The sequence below is a fragment of the Triturus cristatus genome, chromosome 3_2 (assembly GCF_964204655.1).
Source record: "Triturus cristatus chromosome 3_2, aTriCri1.1, whole genome shotgun sequence".
NCBI lineage: Eukaryota > Metazoa > Chordata > Amphibia > Caudata > Salamandridae > Triturus > Triturus cristatus.
Genome location: NC_140584.1, coordinates 109,125,136 through 109,145,911, shown reverse-complemented (window position 1 = coordinate 109,145,911; position 20,776 = coordinate 109,125,136). Strand labels below are relative to the sequence as shown.

Here is a 20,776-nt window from a genome sequence, read left to right as displayed (position 1 = left end):
TCAAAAGAAATATCAAACATTCTTCGGAGAAACTGGAAAATCCTACAACTAGACTCGACAGTGAGAGAAATTGTGGGCCAACATGCCCAAATCACCTATCGCAGAGCAAAAAACTTGAGAGACAAACTGATACATAGTCACCATCAAGACCACACTAAAAAGAAAGGCACGCAATGGTTAACAACAAAAGGCTTCAAGAAATGCCACATGTGTAAAGTTTGTCAGATTGCTAAAAATACAACAGAAGTAAAACTAACAAACGGAAAAATGTGGCAGATAAGGGAATTAATCACGTGCAAAAGCCAGTTTGTGGTATATGTAATCGAGTGTCCATGCTCGCTGAAGTATATAGGAAGTACGAAATGTGAACTCAAAAAGAGAATCTTGGAACACGTCAGAGCCACAGTCAATAAAGACAGGAGCAATGCTGTGGCGAAACATATGGAGATCAACCATGGAGGAGATTGGAAATCCCTTTGTTTCTATGCCCTGGAGACAATACCCCCACACGAAAGAGGGGGTGACCGGGAAAAGACTCTAAGACGGAGAGAATCATACCAGATTCTCAATTTCAGGACCTTTACACCATGGGGCCTCAATCAAAGTGAGGAACTGTACGTCCATTTGTAGAGACATTGACTCAATATGCTATCCCAATGAGTGAGATACCTGTGAACAGGAGAGAAAGCCGCTCTCAAGCACAAATGTTTTTACTGTAAAGGTTTTTAACAATATCTTTTGTTAGTCACATTCATATAGTTACACATAACCCATACACCTGATAGCTAAAAAAACACACATGTAAATAACACACATTAGAATTACCCTTGGTCGACACAAGATAGATATCATTCCAGTGAGTTAAGAACCACCATGTATTAAACGGACGAGAGTCGTGCCCCACTAGAGGGGAGACAAATAAATGTGATTTCAGATTGACATCGGGAGGATCAAATCACTGGAAGACATCAGACTAACGTAACTGGTAATCATGCACATAATTAATGGAACGTTATAACTACGGATACATTCTTACAGTTGGTAAGAATGATCATACGGGAGACCAATGAGAGTCGATCCCCACTAGAGGGGAGATAAATAAATGTACCTTACAGTGGCATTGGGAGAATCAATTAACATCAAATGGTGACCGTACACATTAATTAGTGAAATGCCAATCACCAAAAAATGGGTTCCTGGTGAACCCTTTTTGAGAACCGGTTCTCTGTCACGAAATTTAATAAAGGCAAGGGTGCCAATGATTGATAATTGGTTTAAGTTATGAACACTGTGTAGATGATGGTTGGGTTAAAAACACACAAAAAAACAAACAAAAAAACGAAAAAACTACATATACCAGAATTCCATGCGTCCAAGGAAGGTGTGACATCAACACCCACATGACTAACAACAAATGTTTTTATTGGGCAAATGTAATGTACTGTGCTAACCGTGACCAAGCCATCGGTGGATGGCGAAACGCGTTGGTTAATTTGGAGACTGGAGAATTACTAAAATTGAAAATAAAATAATTGGGAAACTCAACAGACTGTGAGTGCGTGCTACTTGTTTCACTGCCAAGTGAATCTCTGGGGACAATACCAAACGGCATGGCTCTGCCTTAGCACAGCACCGGATTCAGACGCGCCAGGGGTCCTACGAACGGAGCCGATTTGGGTCGATATCAGGAAGTCTGACCCGGCGCACGCCAGCTACCTGCCTTGCAGTGGATTTACGGAACAGCCTGGGACGCCGAAGCGGAGGGGATTGCAAACCGACATCGGAGGGTGAAGGTAAGCTTTTCTCCACCGCAATAGGCAATCGGCTGAGTGAACCACGTTAATCCAAGGATGTGTCCTTGAACGCCTAGCTGGTTATTTCCCGTCTGAGAGCTAAGATTGACACTGGTAGAAAAATCGCAATTTTGACATCCAAAGGGAAGTAGCGAGGAAAACAATCAGCAGTTAATCAGAATTGCTCTCGTAAGGGACAGTTTGTATAACCCTGTAAAGCTATCTTTCATCATTTGAGATTATCTTCAGCCACTCCACAAAGAATTATGGAAAAACGAGATGCTAAACGGAATGAGAGCTTGGCTTCTCTCTTTGAACAGGAAACAACATCACATGGTCGGATGTCGAAAGCAACAAATGGTGATCCAAAGAAAATAGACACACGGAGTAAATTGAAGATGTGGGAAAGGTTGAGTAAAAAGGAAATCAACAAATGGTGGGAACTGACTACTTTAAAAAAATACCTGGAAGTTCAGAGGGTCCCAAGAGGACTCAGGATATCACTAATGCCCAGCCAACAAGATGCGAGCAATGAGTTACTACAGGAGTGGGGAGAGTTCGTGTTGAATTCATCACTAGGTCTGATCGCCATCTTGATTAAACACATTGAAGTCGCGCTATCAAAAATTAAAGAGGAATTATCTCAACTAGAAAAAGACCTAGCGTCTGAAGAAATGAACACCGAAATGAATAAACTAAAAGAAGATCTGGAAAAATATGTAGAAAAGCATGAGGAGTTGGTTAAAATGAGGAAACAATCGAAATTCCAAAGGGACAAGGAGGATTATGCGCAAGGACGCATATTCACGTATGCGAAAAAATTCGACATATTTAAAAATCAAGGCAGAACATCGATGGAGGCACCAAGCTCCTCAAGTCTAACGTCACTAACATCAACAGGCGCGAGTGACAATGATGGGGAACCAATTGAGGAACAAACGACGAGCAGTTTTTTAGGAGACATGCGACTGGTCCTCCAACAGAGATCGTGGGAACAAAATCAAAATCAGTTCCGATCCACACGCGGAAGAGGAAGAGGGCGCAGATGGACTCCACGAACACCGGCATCTACACCAAAAAACCAACAAGAAGAGGAAAAAGGAAAAGCTGGATCAGAAGAAATGGGGACAAAGACCAGGAGCATGCGTCAGAAGACATCAAAATAAACTGGACAGACGAATTAGATGACAAGGAGGAGCTAGTCATCATGAATTTATCTAAACGCGCCCTATCCAATAACGAAATATCCTTATTGAAACATGGGATCAATTTCTGCCCAACTCAGTCGATGGACTTAGCGCAAACACGTATTGATATATATAAATACGTAAGGAAAATCAAACTAGCCAAACTCTTCAAAGAAAATCAAGAGCTAATGAAAGACACCACACTACGGAAAACTAAAACACTTTCTAAAATGGAAGAACCAATTCTAAAAACGACGGATATGACAGCCCTTCTAACGTTGGTTAATCTAGATATAATGGAGAAAGCTGACACCATTGAAGAATCTACGGTATGCCCACAGATTGGAGCAGGCCTAAGTGGAAAAAAACCCACATCACGTTTCTACCCCCAACTACCTCCCGGCAATAAAATCGACATCTTTCAGGAGGCAGTTGTACAGGATATGTACAAAATAAGAGGGACTAATTTTCGAGACAACCTGAAAAAAACTGAAAGACTAGCCCTCACAACACTAATGGAAGACAAGTCAATAACCATCAAGATGGCGGATAAGGGGGGAAACATCGTCATAATGGACACCCAAGATTATGTAGCAGAGGCTTTCTCACAATTAAAAAATCGGGAATACTACAAAAAACTAGACAAGAATCCAACACGAATCTTCAAAGAACATCTAGACAAAGAAATACAAAGATGGCAACAACTGAATTTACTGGATGACGACGAAGGAAAATTTTTGAGCACGGAACATCCTACAATGGCGACGATTTATTTCCTGCCAAAAGTACATAAGAACCCATCGAAACCACCAGGCAGACCTATAGTGTCTGCCAAAGGCTCTCTTATGGAACCAGTAGCGAACTATGTCGACCATTTCTTGATGCCTTTCGTCTTTAACCTAAGCTCATATCTGAAGGACACCACTGACCTATTGAGACATCTACAAGGATTACCATGGCAGCCATCCTACATGTTAATCACAATGGACGTCACGTCACTTTATACAAACATCGAGCATGACATTGGATTACGAGCCTGCAGTTATTTTCTCAGAGAGCGCGACATTAAATTAAAACAACACAACCAGATGTTAATGGACATGATCAATATGTGCCTCACCCAAAATACCTTCCTTTTTGGAGAAGATATTTTTCTACAAACTAAAGGATGTGCTATGGGGTTCTCTTTCAGTCCCGGATATGCCTGCCTCACCATGGGGTGGTGGGAACAAGAAATAGCATGGCACCCCCAAAACGACAAACATGTCAACAAAATAATGAAATGGTTGAGATATATCGACGACCTTTTAATTATTTGGGATGGAACTTCGACTGAATTTGAGGAATATTTTAAAATTCTGAACTCCACAGAAGCAAACATAAGATTCACATATAACATCAGCAAGGAAAAAGTGATCTTCCTAGACACGGAAATCTACGTCGTGGATAACAAACTAGAGACGACGTTACATAGGAAAGAAACTTCAACAAATGCGACATTACATGCAACTAGCTTTCACCAATCTTCGGTCAAGAACAACATCCCATATGGGGAATTCTTACGTTTACGGAGAATTTGCTCAGAAGAAAAAGAGTGGGAAAAACACAGCAACAAGACAGCCAACAGATTCACGCACCGAGGATATCAAAAAGGAAACATCCAAAGATGTTGGAAGCGAGCTCATGAAAAAAGAAGAGAGGATATCCTTGATGAGAACCAGCAAAAGATCAAGAAAGTATCCAACAGAAATGTGAATCATTTAGAAAACACAACAATTCGATTAATTATGGACTACTCCAAAGAATCAAAAGAAATATCAAACATTCTTCGGAGAAACTGGAAAATCCTACAACTAGACTCGACAGTGAGAGAAATTGTGGGCCAACATGCCCAAATCACCTATCGCAGAGCAAAAAACTTGAGAGACAAACTGATACATAGTCACCATCAAGACCACACTAAAAAGAAAGGCACGCAATGGTTAACAACAAAAGGCTTCAAGAAATGCCACATGTGTAAAGTTTGTCAGATTGCTAAAAATACAACAGAAGTAAAACTAACAAACGGAAAAATGTGGCAGATAAGGGAATTAATCACGTGCAAAAGCCAGTTTGTGGTATATGTAATCGAGTGTCCATGCTCGCTGAAGTATATAGGAAGTACGAAATGTGAACTCAAAAAGAGAATCTTGGAACACGTCAGAGCCACAGTCAATAAAGACAGGAGCAATGCTGTGGCGAAACATATGGAGATCAACCATGGAGGAGATTGGAAATCCCTTTGTTTCTATGCCCTGGAGACAATACCCCCACACGAAAGAGGGGGTGACCGGGAAAAGACTCTAAGACGGAGAGAATCATACCAGATTCTCAATTTCAGGACCTTTACACCATGGGGCCTCAATCAAAGTGAGGAACTGTACGTCCATTTGTAGAGACATTGACTCAATATGCTATCCCAATGAGTGAGATACCTGTGAACAGGAGAGAAAGCCGCTCTCAAGCACAAATGTTTTTACTGTAAAGGTTTTTAACAATATCTTTTGTTAGTCACATTCATATAGTTACACATAACCCATACACCTGATAGCTAAAAAAACACACATGTAAATAACACACATTAGAATTACCCTTGGTCGACACAAGATAGATATCATTCCAGTGAGTTAAGAACCACCATGTATTAAACGGACGAGAGTCGTGCCCCACTAGAGGGGAGACAAATAAATGTGATTTCAGATTGACATCGGGAGGATCAAATCACTGGAAGACATCAGACTAACGTAACTGGTAATCATGCACATAATTAATGGAACGTTATAACTACGGATACATTCTTACAGTTGGTAAGAATGATCATACGGGAGACCAATGAGAGTCGATCCCCACTAGAGGGGAGATAAATAAATGTACCTTACAGTGGCATTGGGAGAATCAATTAACATCAAATGGTGACCGTACACATTAATTAGTGAAATGCCAATCACCAAAAAATGGGTTCCTGGTGAACCCTTTTTGAGAACCGGTTCTCTGTCACGAAATTTAATAAAGGCAAGGGTGCCAATGATTGATAATTGGTTTAAGTTATGAACACTGTGTAGATGATGGTTGGGTTAAAAACACACAAAAAAACAAACAAAAAAACGAAAAAACTACATATACCAGAATTCCATGCGTCCAAGGAAGGTGTGACATCAACACCCACATGACTAACAACAAATGTTTTTATTGGGCAAATGTAATGTACTGTGCTAACCGTGACCAAGCCATCGGTGGATGGCGAAACGCGTTGGTTAATTTGGAGACTGGAGAATTACTAAAATTGAAAATAAAATAATTGGGAAACTCAACAGACTGTGAGTGCGTGCTACTTGTTTCACTGCCAAGTGAATCTCTGGGGACAATACCAAACGGCATGGCTCTGCCTTAGCACAGCACCGGATTCAGACGCGCCAGGGGTCCTACGAACGGAGCCGATTTGGGTCGCTATATATATATATATATAAGCCATGAGTGAGTCATGCTTTGCCGTATCTACCTCATAAATTATATTAAATAGCATATTACTCTCTGCCTATCTGCATATATGGTTTACACCATGATGTTCTTTCATGTGCATTAGTACAAAGGTTTTTAAGCCAAACCAGAGGTCAGTCACTTTGCATAGGCTGATAGTGTGAAGAAGTGAAGATCCAGATTACGTCTTAGGGCCTTATTATGAGTTTGGCAGTGCGGGAGCAGGACCACCCAGCTCCCGCACAGCAAAACCCATGTTTGAATCGCCTAGCAGATTAGGAGTGTTCTCCTGTCTGGCAGGCTGCTCTTTGGCATTCCCATGGCAGTGCCTTTGAAACAAGCACTGCAATGGGAAAGTCAAAGGCAGTACCTGCATGGCATGGATCGCAGCAGTCCATGCCATGCAGTTAATGGTGTGCATGCAGACAGGCGGGCAGATATTGTGTCACCCTGTATACATCCACATGGCGTAAGGCACCAGGGGTCCCTAGTAGGGCCCCATTTGCTTCCTCACCGCCACGCTTTTCATGCTAGTCACAGTGCCATGAAAAGTGTGCCGGTGAGGAAACTCGTAGTATGCTAGTAGGGCCGCGGCTGCACCGCAAAGCATATACGGCCTGAAGATCTCTGATCCCTGGCGGTTACGGTGCTCCCAGAGTGGCCTGACCGCCGTAGCCGTATTAGGGCAGTCGGAAGACTGCCACTGCCGCCCCACCTAAATCTGATGGTCCATGGACCGCCAGATTCATAATAAGGTCCTTAGATCCAACTACTGTATAGTGCGGTAAGAACACTTTTGCATTGCATTAATGTCTCAATCTGTTTTCATTACTACACCTGTGACAGATAAGGCATTATTGATTCACTTTTATTTCCAGTGGCATGGCATCAATATGCTTTATATTTATTATGCATATGTGCATATTGAGTACCTTTGTACCCATATAAAAAAACAAACCCAAAGGCCACATGGGATGCAAATGTCATCACAACCCCCAGAGGACAAGATAGGAACATATTACATCTGTTGCCCATTATGCATTTTTTATATTACAAGTTTATTTTGGGGCACATAGTTTTAAAAAAATAGCTTTTTCAAACATGGAAATAATTATTAAAAATACTAAGCATAATACTTTACTGTATGGTTGACTGTCTGTAGGAAAAGACATGGTAAATGTAAATGTGCATCTGTTGTCATAGATTAACCCCAAGTGGAGTTAACATGCGAATAGTGTTCAGATATATCTAGGATGCCTCACCTTATACTACATTGGCTGGTACTTAGAATAAAAGAAAAGGGAAAAAGCAAAAGAGGCGTGTTGATGAATTCGGTGCCAGTAATGATTTTATACTTCTTTGCTTCCTGAGGACATAAAGCTATTAAAAGATTGTATTGAACCTTATCTTATAGAGCAAATTAAATGAAAAAAGTGTGAAGACTCAAGAAGTGAAGACAAAAAGCTGGCTCACTTACACACATCAGAACGTTTTTGCAGAGGTGACACACTCTAAAATTTGCTAGGAAGTTGTGTGAAATATATTTAAATATCATTATATATTTCTTTACAAAGTATACTTGCCTTAACATTACTTTTTAAAAGCAAACCCTTCAAATGCTGTAGGGTAGCACAGAGGGTTAATTTCCCTAAAATAATTGTGTATTCAACACTGCAAACAGAAACCATACACTATTCTTTTTTCAGCCATCATCATTTTGTGCAATGAAGTATTTACATCAAGTTTTCCCATTACTCAGCAAATGTAGAACCATTAATCTATCCGCATCCCTTCAGATCACTATATTCGTTAGAAACAGATACAAAGCTGATAACATGTACACTTTCATGCCAGGCTTGTGAAGAGCCAATTATTACAAACTGATGATTAAGCTTTATTTTTAAAGGATGCAGTCCTTTGATTGTTAAGCAACATTCTAAATACATATGAGCAATCTATCCGAAGCTGGCATTATCCTGAAAGTATTTTGCATCACCCTCATTTTACATTTGAAATATTTAAAATCTGAAGATTGTATTAATCTAAAACAATTTTGCAAAACTATATATACTACTTAAATTCTCATTTTGTGCCTATGACTTTAGACATTAGCATCCAATAATGCAATGATGACATTTGGCATCACCCAAAGGTCACATCCAGCCCTGACAATACTAACCACAAAGGCAACCTCACCACCGTCCAAGCCAAGGTGTCTAGAGCTACCTGAAGCCAAAACCAACCACAAACGTTTGTATTCATCAATAATAACAGAAGGCAACACCAACCTGACAAAATGAGCCTGGACAAATGCATCTCGTAGACAATCTTTGGGATTCAAGACTGACATCACAAAAAGTGACCCAGTTTTAGCGACCCTGATTTCAAAGCTTTTCACTTGTATTCACCTGGGTATTGCGGCTTCTTGCGTCAATCAGTACTGGATCCTTTTGGCATATTGTGCTGCTTCAAATAAGAGAAGTTGTAATACTGCAGGCCCTTATGACCCACAGAATTGAATTTGTTTAAGGAGATGACGCCTAGGCCTGTTTTGCTTGCTCACAATGTTTTTGGGATTCGTGGTCCCTTGTTTAGTTGACAGTAGCTTCTTGGTATATAGTTAATATGTTGTGCTATAGTTTATACCACTTTCGGCAATTTCAGTGGGAGTGAAGAGGAGACTATGAATTAAACAGTTGCCGTTCTTCATGCTCTAGATTTGAGGGTTGTAACCTTAGTGCGGAATGGTTTCGTCGCACATTCACAACATCACAGAAGATCACTTTCATCTCTTTTTACTGATGCTCATGCAGAAGCTTGCGTGGCGGGGCACAATGAGCCAACTACTTAGCAGATGGATTAGACAAGCTGGAAATAATCATTAGTGGCAGCTTTAGGACATAAGTAACAAATGGAAGGGTAGATTTTAATGTGATGTGTACTCAAACATTTTCATAGTAAGGCTACATACTGTCAGGCAGACAATCCGTCCAGCTCAAGATCATATTCAAGAGGATAAACTAGGTACTTCTATATATATATCTCGTGCTAGGCAGCATGATTAAGTTACAAAAAGAGTTTTAAAATGAAATTCTATCTAATAGGAGAAATATTTGAACTTTTACAGTTGGTAAAGCTAACTGTAGCAACAAAATATAAGATGTCATTTGTGATGTTATCAATTATGTCAGTTGAGTTAGTGTTGCCATCAATTATGCCATGTGAGAAGTCATTAATGATGTCTTGTGAGGTCGTGAGCTGTGCTTGGCAGGAGCGCGAGTTATTGTTGGCACAGTAAATTTAAGTCACTTTTATGTTTAAGCTGTAAGCATAATGTCACTCTACGTGTGTTTTCGAAGGATTATTTTATAAACAAATTTCTAATGTGTATAGATAACCATAACTAAAGTTTATTCAGTGATTTGGCTGTGATCTGCAAGGGCCGAGTACAGTTTCTGGCTTCTGGCCAGGTCCTTGACCCAGCATTCCTGTGCACCTAACCCATTGCACATGACCTTTCTCTGTGCACTGTAAAGGTTTCGCACAGAGCCAGGCCTATGTGTCCAGCCCCCATGTGGACATAACCCAATATGCGCCTCCTTTGGTCATGTGCAGCAGGAGTTGGAAGCAGGGTCTGGCAGTGGCCAGACCCCGTGCCCAACCTTCATGTGCACATTTTTAAATTAAAAATAACAATGCAAATTCTTCTCAATTTAATATGCTGAAAAGATTTAGCACACATATTCGCAGATCACCCATGAATCCAAGGAGCAAAGGTTCAAAATGGAAGCTATTTAGGTTTGCAAATCCATTGTCCAACCTGCAGATTCCAGGGTGCAATTGTATGTTTTTTCAATTTTGGAGACCAGAATCTAATCCTGTGGGATTCCACAGTATACTATATGGAGTCAGTGGATCTTCCCTCTGCCAGTGAGACCGTCACCCACTTTGTTTTGGTTTGAACAGAATGTTGAGGTATTTGCAGGTCCCTTTTACAAACACAAAATGGCAGCTCCTTGGATTTGTGGATTCTCAGTCGAACCTACAGATACTGCATTGAAATGTGAGTACTGATATTCGTTTTGGTAGCCTGCATAAGCTGCTCATGGACGCACCCTTATCCTCTTTAGAGACTAGGAAAGCCCTCAACGGCCTACTTAGATCCAGAATATGCTCTTTGTGGGATGTAGGATCCCCTTATATTAACCAACCCCTCATGATGTGTAATTGTGTCCTCAACAAAATATTTCTGTTGGGTCAGTCAATCAGAATGAGATAACACACAGATCTGCACGGAACATCTATTTCTTATTGGACCAAGGGAAAATATATTCCCTTGTCCAATCAGATTTGTTTATTTTTCAGATCTGTGAGGCACTTTTTCTGAAGGAACACACACATCAGCACTATATTTTATTGTTAATATGCATCTTTCTGCCCTCCTTATTTCTCCCTTCATTTTTCTTTCATCAAAGCAGAAACTTACAGAAAGACGAGCATTACACAGGCAAGCTGTAATATCACAAATTCTGAAACAACTGACAAATAAACAACACTAAATCATGCAGATGAACAACGGAATATTAACATTATATTTCATCACATTGTTTATAAGCATTCTTTATGATAAAAGGTATGTTATGCCATTAATTTTTGCAAGGCATACAGGCAGCTGCAATGGTATCATGGGTCTAGGTTCATAGATAAAGGGACCGTAACCACATCATATGTATGTGAGATAGCATATGAAAGACAATGTACAACATTAATTCTGCTGTAATTGCTTTAGCTTAATCGGTGCTAAGGAGGAATACTACTGAATTAACCACTGAGTATAGCAAGGTTTAATTCACATTGGGAAACTGCCCTTCATTTTTAGTATTGATTATATTGAAAAAAGACGTGGTCAATTACCATCAAGGAAAATGTTTTTGTAAGATAAACAATTGTAATCTTGCTCAAGTTGCAAAGACAATTATACCTATGATGTGGTTCTGGCATCCAGAGTCTGCAAAGGTATCTTCCTGGTCATTGCAAATGGTGCCTGTGAACGTATTGGTCTGCACAGAACAAAAAGACAAATAAAAAACATAGACTACAATAGAATATATTGCCTCAGGCACAGTAAAAGGTCTGCATGACATGCTATTGGATAACTTAACTTTATATGCATATGTTTATGTGACCAGCCACATTATTGAACGAGAAAAAAATTGTTTTCTTCAATTTGTGCTTGACATTATACATCCACCTATTAACTTGTGTTCTACAGTGTTGCAGAGACTAGACTTCCCCACCTAACCATACTTTTCTATCATTATGTTTGTATGAGTAGTTGAAGATATTTAGTTAACTGCAAAATTCACATTGTCATTAGAAATATTCTTATGGAATAATCTCTCTTTTCACACAGTTAAACCACCCTGAGCATTGAGGTCCTGGTTAACCCTCCATATGCCTCTTACTATGATAAAGTAAAATGAGAAAGTGTAATTAAAATAAATTACAAGCAGCGCATAGTAAAAAACGAGAATTCAGGCCTTTTAGTATATAAAACCAAGACTTCACTTTAAAATTCTAACTGCTATGAAAAGGCAACTGCTGCATAATACAAATGCTTTTAAAGTATTTGTGGTAGGCATCCAAGGATAAAACTTTAAAATAACACTTCCCACTTTCAGAACTCATCAGCATTTCTGTTTTTTCCATTTTACTGTTTTACAATTTCATTGTAACTAACTGTAAAATATTTTCTAATGTGTGCTCATCCCAAACTGCACAATCCTGTGGTTACATTAGAGGTGTTGAACATGTGCTCTCTTTAGTAGACTGTTTATTGCATGTTAATTAAATGCAACATGAATGCCATGAATACATTTGTGAAGATAAGTATGAAGCTTGACCTACATGGGTGGAGAGAATAGTGGAATGCCTGCAAAGTCTTTGAGCAGCCAAATATATTTATGGATGCAATTCTAACTCTACAGTGAAAGACCTTTGGGGAAATTTACACAGAAAGGCCTTCATGTAAAATCTAATCTAACAAAATTACGTGTTTTTTGACAATAGAGTGCAAAACCTTAGCCGTTCTTAAATTTAAATTTGTAAAGAATTTGTAAGCGGGACAAAAGAACAATGAGTGACTGCGGTGACTGCGGTATAAAATAATGAAAATGTTAATACAGTGACTGCAGCAATGTGCAGTTTTTTTTTCTCTCCATTCTGTACAGGGAAGATACACCCTGAGCTGTCACGACCATATTAAATGGCGCATAGTTAAATGGAGTGTCCCTGATAAGGGGCTCGGCTGGGCTATCAACGTTCTAGATCAGCTGGATTGAATTTCCTGCATATTGCACATTTCCAGACTTTCATTCTCTCTCTTTCCTTCCAAGGACACAACAAGGTCACCCCCGCATACACTCATAATATGTGGCTTCATAATGCAGGGGGCATCTCCGTTTGCAAAAATGAAATGTGTACAAATAACGTGCAAGGACACAAAAGTCCTGAAAACATTATTTTTACGTAGGGATCCGAAAAGCTAATAAGGGGCCTTTTGCTTTAGGTGTTCAATGTGATATTTTAAAAAGAAAATACACCTTATACAAAATTTGAAAGATCAGGCAATAATCGTCTATTAGAGTTAAGTTACATAATCCAAAATTGTGTGATTATTTTCTCATTATTCATAGACATTTGACATATATAATCATGTATAATTTTAAAATAAATATTTTTGATTGTAAAATACATTGGTATGCTTGAGATGTTTAATACATATAAGGATCAATGTGTTAAGACTTCTCCTAATAGCAGGCAGCAGGGCTACATTTGTTGAGTCTATTGTGTGCAATATCTGTGGAATAGTGTGTTAATTACAAACAAGAAGTAGACAAACTAGATATTGAGTGAAGGTTTGTTAACTTGGCCCTTTCGTTCAATTTTGGATTTATGTACATTTATGTATTATATAGATGTATGTACATAGAAATAGGGATAAATAAAACATTCTGGAATGTTTGCTAGTTCTACCTCTTAAATTGTGTGATTAACTTCAGTTAGATGCAACGGTGTGATGGCTATGACAGTGTTTTCCTGAAAAATAGGGTATGTTCTCAGAAACAATTGCTATATTAGGATCCAATTAAAAATATGGCACAATAAGCATTTTAAGGCAACACAATTCAGCAATCCTGGATGCTAAGCTAGTATTCTATTTTCTAAGGCATCAATTTGGAAATCATCAAATACGACCTGGTAAAAAATAAGCTTACAGTACCGAAAAAAATGAACAAAGACAGTTGTCAGCAATGTAGTTGGGAAACATTTTAACACAAGGAGGTTTAATTGTGTTTTTATTGGATTGGTATATATATATATATATATATACACAGACATTTACACACATATATATATATATATATACACACACACTCACAAATAATGCAGAGTAATTTAATATCAACAGAGCTTTGCAAAAATAAAACAAAGATTATCCAGCAATAATTATAGATCTCCGCACACTACGTAAATAATTTATAACCAACTTCAGAACATGGCAACACTTAAACAATGCTTTAGTGCACTAAAGAACTTACCATGGTCTCATTCTGTATTTCCATATCATCTTTCGTTTTGCTGTTTTTCTTGTGGTTTCCTTGAGTGCTGATAGAGTTGCCGGGAAGAGAGGAGCCCTGGGAGCTGCCCTTCGACACACTCCTGTAGGAAACATTATTTGATCCACTTTCTGTCTGCTGAGCTGCTTTCTTATCAACTCTGCAGGTAGAAAGCGATTCCGCTGATAAATTACATTGCCCTTCTTCAAGCACTTCACTTCCCTAGTCCTTTAAAGCTTAAAGTAACCTCTTGGTATCTTTCTGTCTCCAGACCTTTGAGTGATAAATGCTTCTAACTAGCTTTGATCAAATCTGTCACTTGCAATTTTGGGTTGTGGATTACTCTAGTCTTCCACATATACATGATATATGTCTCTATCTGGACTGCGAGGGGGTCAGCTGGAAGAGGGTACACAAGGACTCTTATATCGCATTTTTTGTCTGTGCATCAAATGGGGCCACTCCCATCAGTGGGACATTGTGCAGAAAGCCTGCAACTGGAGAAAGGAAACAATGGGAGCTGCACAAAGTCGGGCTTTTGCTCTTGTTTCAAAATGATGTCAGCTGTAGCCCAGGTACCCCTACCATAATGTGGCCATTTGCCCCAGAAGCAAAACCCTAATTGGCTATGCGCCATTCTGACTCGCTAGAAATGAGGGTCAAAGTATGGGACAAGTAGTGGCTACGATTGGAAGTCACCATTTTATATTAGATAGAGTAGAAACATACTAAGTAGTATCAACAGCCCTATTCACTGCACACAATATTGACAATTGACCTTTGGCTCAAGGTCATCCATTCAAAAAGTATTCATAGGCACATGTGAAATAACTTTAGCATCAGCAAAACTGGGAAAAAGGCTAGTGAATGAACTTCACCTAAATACTCATATTCATGCATTGATATGTATGTGTACAGTTTGAAAAAACACAAAATACAATGACAAGAAAACACTTGCTGGCTTACGGAGGGATTGGTTCTGTGAATTTTTCAAGCCCAACTTTGCTATCTTTATCTAATGCATACACAAAATGCAACTGTCACTGTATTTCATTCCGTGCTCTTAGTTATGACTTTTAGTACCGAATGAAATCTTATATTGCAGAAGTATACAATCGTCAACCCTAGCACTTATTTTTAGTTTAGCTTAAGGAAAAACAAGAACTCTTTTAGAAACCTACTGAAAAATCACCCAAAATGCAACAATTACCAGATAGCTCAGATTGGATTAATCAAGGAAAGCACAGCCAATGAAACAACAGAAACGTTGAACTTGTAGACAATTGTATGACTTTGACTTGACAGATGGTATCACATAATCTTTATCAATCATTATATAAGGAAGTAGGTATGACTGTAAATAAATTAATTCAATTTAATAAATGCATACCACTGAGAATATTTAAAAAAAAGAGTCCATTTTCATTTGAATACTTTTAAGTGCATTGATGCTATACTTTCTATTCACCCATAACCTAGAATTTCTTTATCAAGTGTTCACATGATACCAAAGAGGCGCTACTGTGTTCCTTAATGTTCCACTTCACTAAGAGCTTCATCTTCGACTCACAACTTACTAGATTTCAATCTCCCTATACAGTACCACAAAGAGAAAATATTGGCCTTCATTTTCAGTAATGTCTTAAATTGGTATTCTGAGTTTTAAAGAAATTACCACACTTCTGCTATTTTAAGGAAAGACCTAGCAAAAGTAGCCTGATGAAAACAATGGCTGGAAAGGGCGAAACCATGATGCAATCATGTAAGCAAACTCAGATTCCACGCGCTAAGCCTCATTTCAAGCTGTTGGGGACCAATAAGTGGGCTATACTGCACTTGGTAAATTCAGCAATGGTGTGTTGGTATTTACCGGGTGCAGTATTACCTCCTAAATTATTGAAGCACTCAGAGCGAGGCCTAATATGGTCAGATTACCAATAATTCACAAATGTTTCTGCAAGAAGGAAATTCATTTCAAGTTTTTCCATAGTTACCTGTTTAAAAGTTCCTTCATGAAAATGTCTTTGGCTGAGCAGGTTGTAGTGATGGTGTCCGTGTTTTGCTCGCATCTCATTGGACCTGACATGTCTTGGGAAGTCCTCTTGCTGATGTTCATTTTTAGGGCCCTTTCCGTTTCGCTGCTCTCCGACTTCTTGTTGGCTTTGTTTTCAACTTCACACTGCAGCTCAGTTTTGTTTTTGTCTTTCTTTTTCTCTACTTTCATTTGCTTATTCCCAAACCCCATTCCAGGCTTTGCGTCCTTTTTTTCAACTTTTGCCTTAGCAGCATCGGGTTTTTTGCTGTTGAGAGATGGGAGCTTACTTCTACGGAACCCAAACCAGCTAGCGATGGAGGGAACTGTTTTCTGTTTATGATCTGTGGGAGTAGACTTCACTTGAACTTGCCCTTTTTGTACATTTTCTTGGATGCCCAACATAACCTTTTCTTCGATTGTAGGCTGAATGACGGCCACGCCTTCAGCATTTTTAGGCTTTGGGGATTTCACTGAGACCACTTCCCTTTGTACCATTTTTGCATCATGTGTTGATGGACTTTCTAGCTTGTCTGTATTTTGTACTTTATACAAAGAGGAACAACTTGGTGCAGATGATACTGAAGTCAGCTTTTTGTGCGTGTTCCTCGTTTCCATCTGTGCAGGCTTCAAATCATTACTACATAGTTTGCCACTGTCAGATACGCTCTGTGCAACAATCCGAACAGGAGACCTCAGTCCTTCACACTTGGCGAAGCTGTGCAACAAATCTGGTTTTGGTGGAGTTCTGCAAGGCAGTTTGCTTGGGCTGGCATGTTGGCTTCCTGAACTGCTCATGCTCATATGAGACCCTTGCCTCGAATATGACATTTCTGGTACCTTTGAAGTCGGGGTTGAGCATTCTGGTGTCACCCTTGTTGCGGCCGCTTCAACAACTGAGTTTTGCCGGGATAAGGAATTTCCCCTGTCGGCAGTGTTAGTAATTATGTGGGTCCGCAATTTTCCTGAAGCTTCACATACAGATGTGGGTGACTTCTCTGCAACATTGACACTAAAACTTTGACTTCGAGCTTTTGCTCCATTCATACCAAGAGCGGGTTTTAGGTATGGCTTGGTAATTGAAGAATTTGATCTCCTCACTATGTAGTTTTCAAAGCCGTCTGCTGGATCTAGCAGAGGACCACTGCTTTCTAACAGAGGAGAGGATGCAGGCTCTACTTTGTCCACAAGGTTAATGCTACTTGTAATATGTACCTCTGTTTTGACAGTTTCTGGTTCAGTAGATTCACATCCATCGCCAGCTGCAAATGAGGATTTCTGAGATTTGCACTTACCTGATGTAATCCCCCCCTTTGATGCTGCATTTATGGTATCTTTCTCTTGCTTTCCCGGAACAGTGCAACTTTTTCTGATCAGCTGGGGCGATTTTACAAGAACTTTCGTCCCAACTGGAAGTCGAGTCTTCAGGGCTTTGCAATGATAATTTTGAAGAGCATTCATCTCAGTGTTGCAAGACGATGATGTAGGTAATTGGGGATTACTGGCCTGAGTTTGGGAAGATTCACTAGTCCTTGGTGAGTAACCATGTGTAGATGCAAGAACACTGCACTGAAATTTGTCCTGCTGAGGTACTCCACTGTCACTTGCCTTTCCTTTTTTGCAAGAGATTGCAATTTGCGGGGAATCTACTTCTGGTGGCATGGAAGTTGCTGGATTACTGCTGCTAGTCCTTAACCCTGAGTATGATGTATCCTGACTGTTAGAGCGAATGGGTTGATGACCGGTCCTAGTAGGAGTTTTTGATACACAAACCTTTGACGGAGTTTGACATACACCTTGTGTCCTTTGAGGCTGCTGAAGAATACATTTTGCAGGTGCAGGAGATTTGGTGTTCATGTGAAGTGGTTCAGTTTTTACGGCCTCTGGTAACTTTTTGGGTGACTTATCATTTGGGAAAGGGACCTGAGTTGAGGATCCTTTCAAATGTGATGATTTAGGTGCAGCCTTCCCTACCTCACATGGAATGTTGGGAACTGGCTTCATGGATAAAGGGGATGAATGTACCTGATGTTGCTTTATCAACAATGAAACGGATCGGCCGGGGGGAGGAGGTGGGGGTGATTGCACACGAGTCTCTTGTTGGACCACCTCAACATGTTTGTCACTTGTTGGGGGTTCTCCGTACTCCACAGGCTGTAAAACAGAGTGGACATTTAACAGAGAGCCTGCAATGTTGCTGTTTTGATCTTTTGTCCAACTAGTCTGACTTGGAATTTTAGATACAGGGGAAAGGTTTGCTGGAGACTTTGGATTGTCCAGTTCGCTTTTTGAGTCAATATTAGAAGGTGAACTGGGAGCTTTTAAGAAACGTGACAGTTTTACTGGAGGGGATGACGGTGATTTTTCTGACACTGCAGACATGGTTGCGGGAGGAGCATTTGTTACTGCTTTATCGGTTAATTTAAGTGTCTGAGGAGGTACACATGTTCCTTTGCTGGGTATTTTTGAGTGGTTCTGGTTGTGATGACTTCCTGGTGGCACAAAGGAGATTGATTGTGATGTTTTGCAGGAAATACTGTAAGAAGGTGTTAACAATTGTTGGGGACTTGGTGGCAGTGACCTTACAGGGCTCACGGTTTCAGAAACCGTAGTGGAAACAAAAGCAATGCTGCTTCCCTTTCTTCCATTAAGACTGCTGTTTTCATTTTCACCTTCAGGGGATTCCAAAACAGCGTAAGTTAGTGATTCAGAGTCGTTCTGCAACCTAGTCACTAAATGAGGTAAAAGTTCCGCGTACTGAACATCGGGGCTAGGTTGCTGCCGGCTTAATGAAATTTCATTCGTAGTAACGGTGACAACCCCGGTTTGATGAGAACAGAACTCAATGGGCTCTCCATCCTCCGCATCAAATATTACTGTAATGCACTCTTCAGAGGAAGTCTTTTTTATGACCTGTTGTTGCTTGACGAAATTACATGTCTTTGGATTCACATCTGAGGGAGAGGGTCCTTGATTTCCCTCTACACTCGAAGATGCAAATTGAGATATTTCGTTCCCTGCAGCTGCGTCAGTGTTCGGTGCGTGGTTTCCAGTGAAAGGACTTAATGGTTCATCTGAGGGGCTTTTCTCATCACCACTTTCGATGTGCAATTCATCCAAGACCTCATTGTCATCAGTGTCTGAAAGTTGCAGATTAAAGTCCAAATTTGCAAGGCTTTGCTCAATCTGCATCAGCGGCAATCGGGTCCTTGTGCATGAGCTCACCTCTGCCTGAAAGTCATTAGCAAAACTAGTCAGTTTCTCAGGTCGATCCTTCCAATTAAAGAAGGAATCTCTTTCTAGTAAATGTTTTTCATTAGGCTCCCACCCAAACAGGCTATCAGAAATACTGTGGCTTAGTTTGCTGCAGTGCAGTCTACAGTCTGTGTTTGGTCCTCTATGCAGAAGTGCTAAGTTCGAAGACTCGTCATCCGCGTCGTCGTGCGAATCGGAATCATAGGCGAATGCTTTTTTGTGCCGTGCACAATTGTTGCTCTTTTCCTTTAGCTTATTGCAAGCAGATGGTTCTATGTGGCTACTGCATTTTGTTCCGGGGGAGTAAATTCCTTCGTTGGAGTCCATGCAATCTTTGTCGCCCCACTTCGACATGAGCGAGTGGGGTTCCAGTAGCCCTTTCCTTTTCTGCAACTTCTTCAACCCTTCCAAGATGTGGCACTCTTTGATCCGAGTTGGAGGTAGTTCTGCTTCGGGATTGGAGAAGTTTCTTGGGACAGATGAGGGAAGGTTTATTCTTTTATCCCAGCTCACGGATGACTGCTGTGAAAAGAACATGCTATAATAAATGAAAATAGCACATTACCACCGTTCAGCATTACCTATAAGCTACCACTGCAATGACTCCCAATGCCTCCCCCATCACTGTATCACTGTCAGGAGTAACTTATTGCAGTTGGGGAGAGCAATGAGTAGTGTGCATCACTGTACATCACAGTCTATGGAGTGAAGATACACCATTTACATTACAGCATGTTTTGCATTAGAAATTATTGTGGTTTGAGCAAAAATGTGCATACTAAATGTTTACAAAATTACCACTTCAATGCACATTTTAAATAAAAAAAATATAGTATTAGTTTCATACGTGCATAGCTTTCTTTCTAGTTTATCTTAAATACAAATCGATGGTTTTTAATGTGAATGATTTTCTGAGATGGGTAATTCTTTCTTGCAGTTCTAAAATGCATGTATTATAGTTAAACATCACCGTTGTCAGGATTTGCAAAAGCAACAACATTAGGGAGTTCTTATGTCATCCTTTTGTGTGAGAGGTAAAGTGCTAGCTTCGCACATTCTACACTTGCATTTCTTTTTCGTTTCCAAAAAATCGCACAAGTACACAACATACATAAACAATAAGGAATTCTCCTGCTAAAGGGAACAGAGACTTTGCAGACGTGTAGGATTAGTAGGTAACATTTTAAAATAAAGTATTCAATACAATTGCCATTCAGTAAGGATGTATATTATTCCTATTCACTGCTGTCCTTTTTAAGTAAGCAAAGAATGTGCTCCATCAATACCAAGTAAAAAAGTAACATGGAGAGAGTGAACGAGAACAAACATTTTTAGTCTAGCCCATCTTTAGGCGCTGTGTAATGAGTGTGCATA

General features: G+C 39.8%; 1 protein-coding gene across 1 annotated transcript in view; it reads right to left on the bottom strand.

The window, feature by feature from the left end:
- The window catches only part of NCKAP5 (NCK associated protein 5), a 704,458-nt gene that overhangs the window by 90,464 nt on the left and 593,218 nt on the right, over positions 1-20,776 (bottom strand). The window contains exons 11-13 of the mRNA XM_085647329.1: positions 16,110-19,924; positions 14,098-14,275; positions 11,478-11,556 (exon numbers count right to left, since the gene is read on the bottom strand). Coding sequence (XP_085503455.1) covers positions 11,478-11,556; positions 14,098-14,275; positions 16,110-19,924 — 4,072 coding nt within the window. The remainder of the gene's footprint in view (positions 1-11,477; positions 11,557-14,097; positions 14,276-16,109; positions 19,925-20,776) is intronic.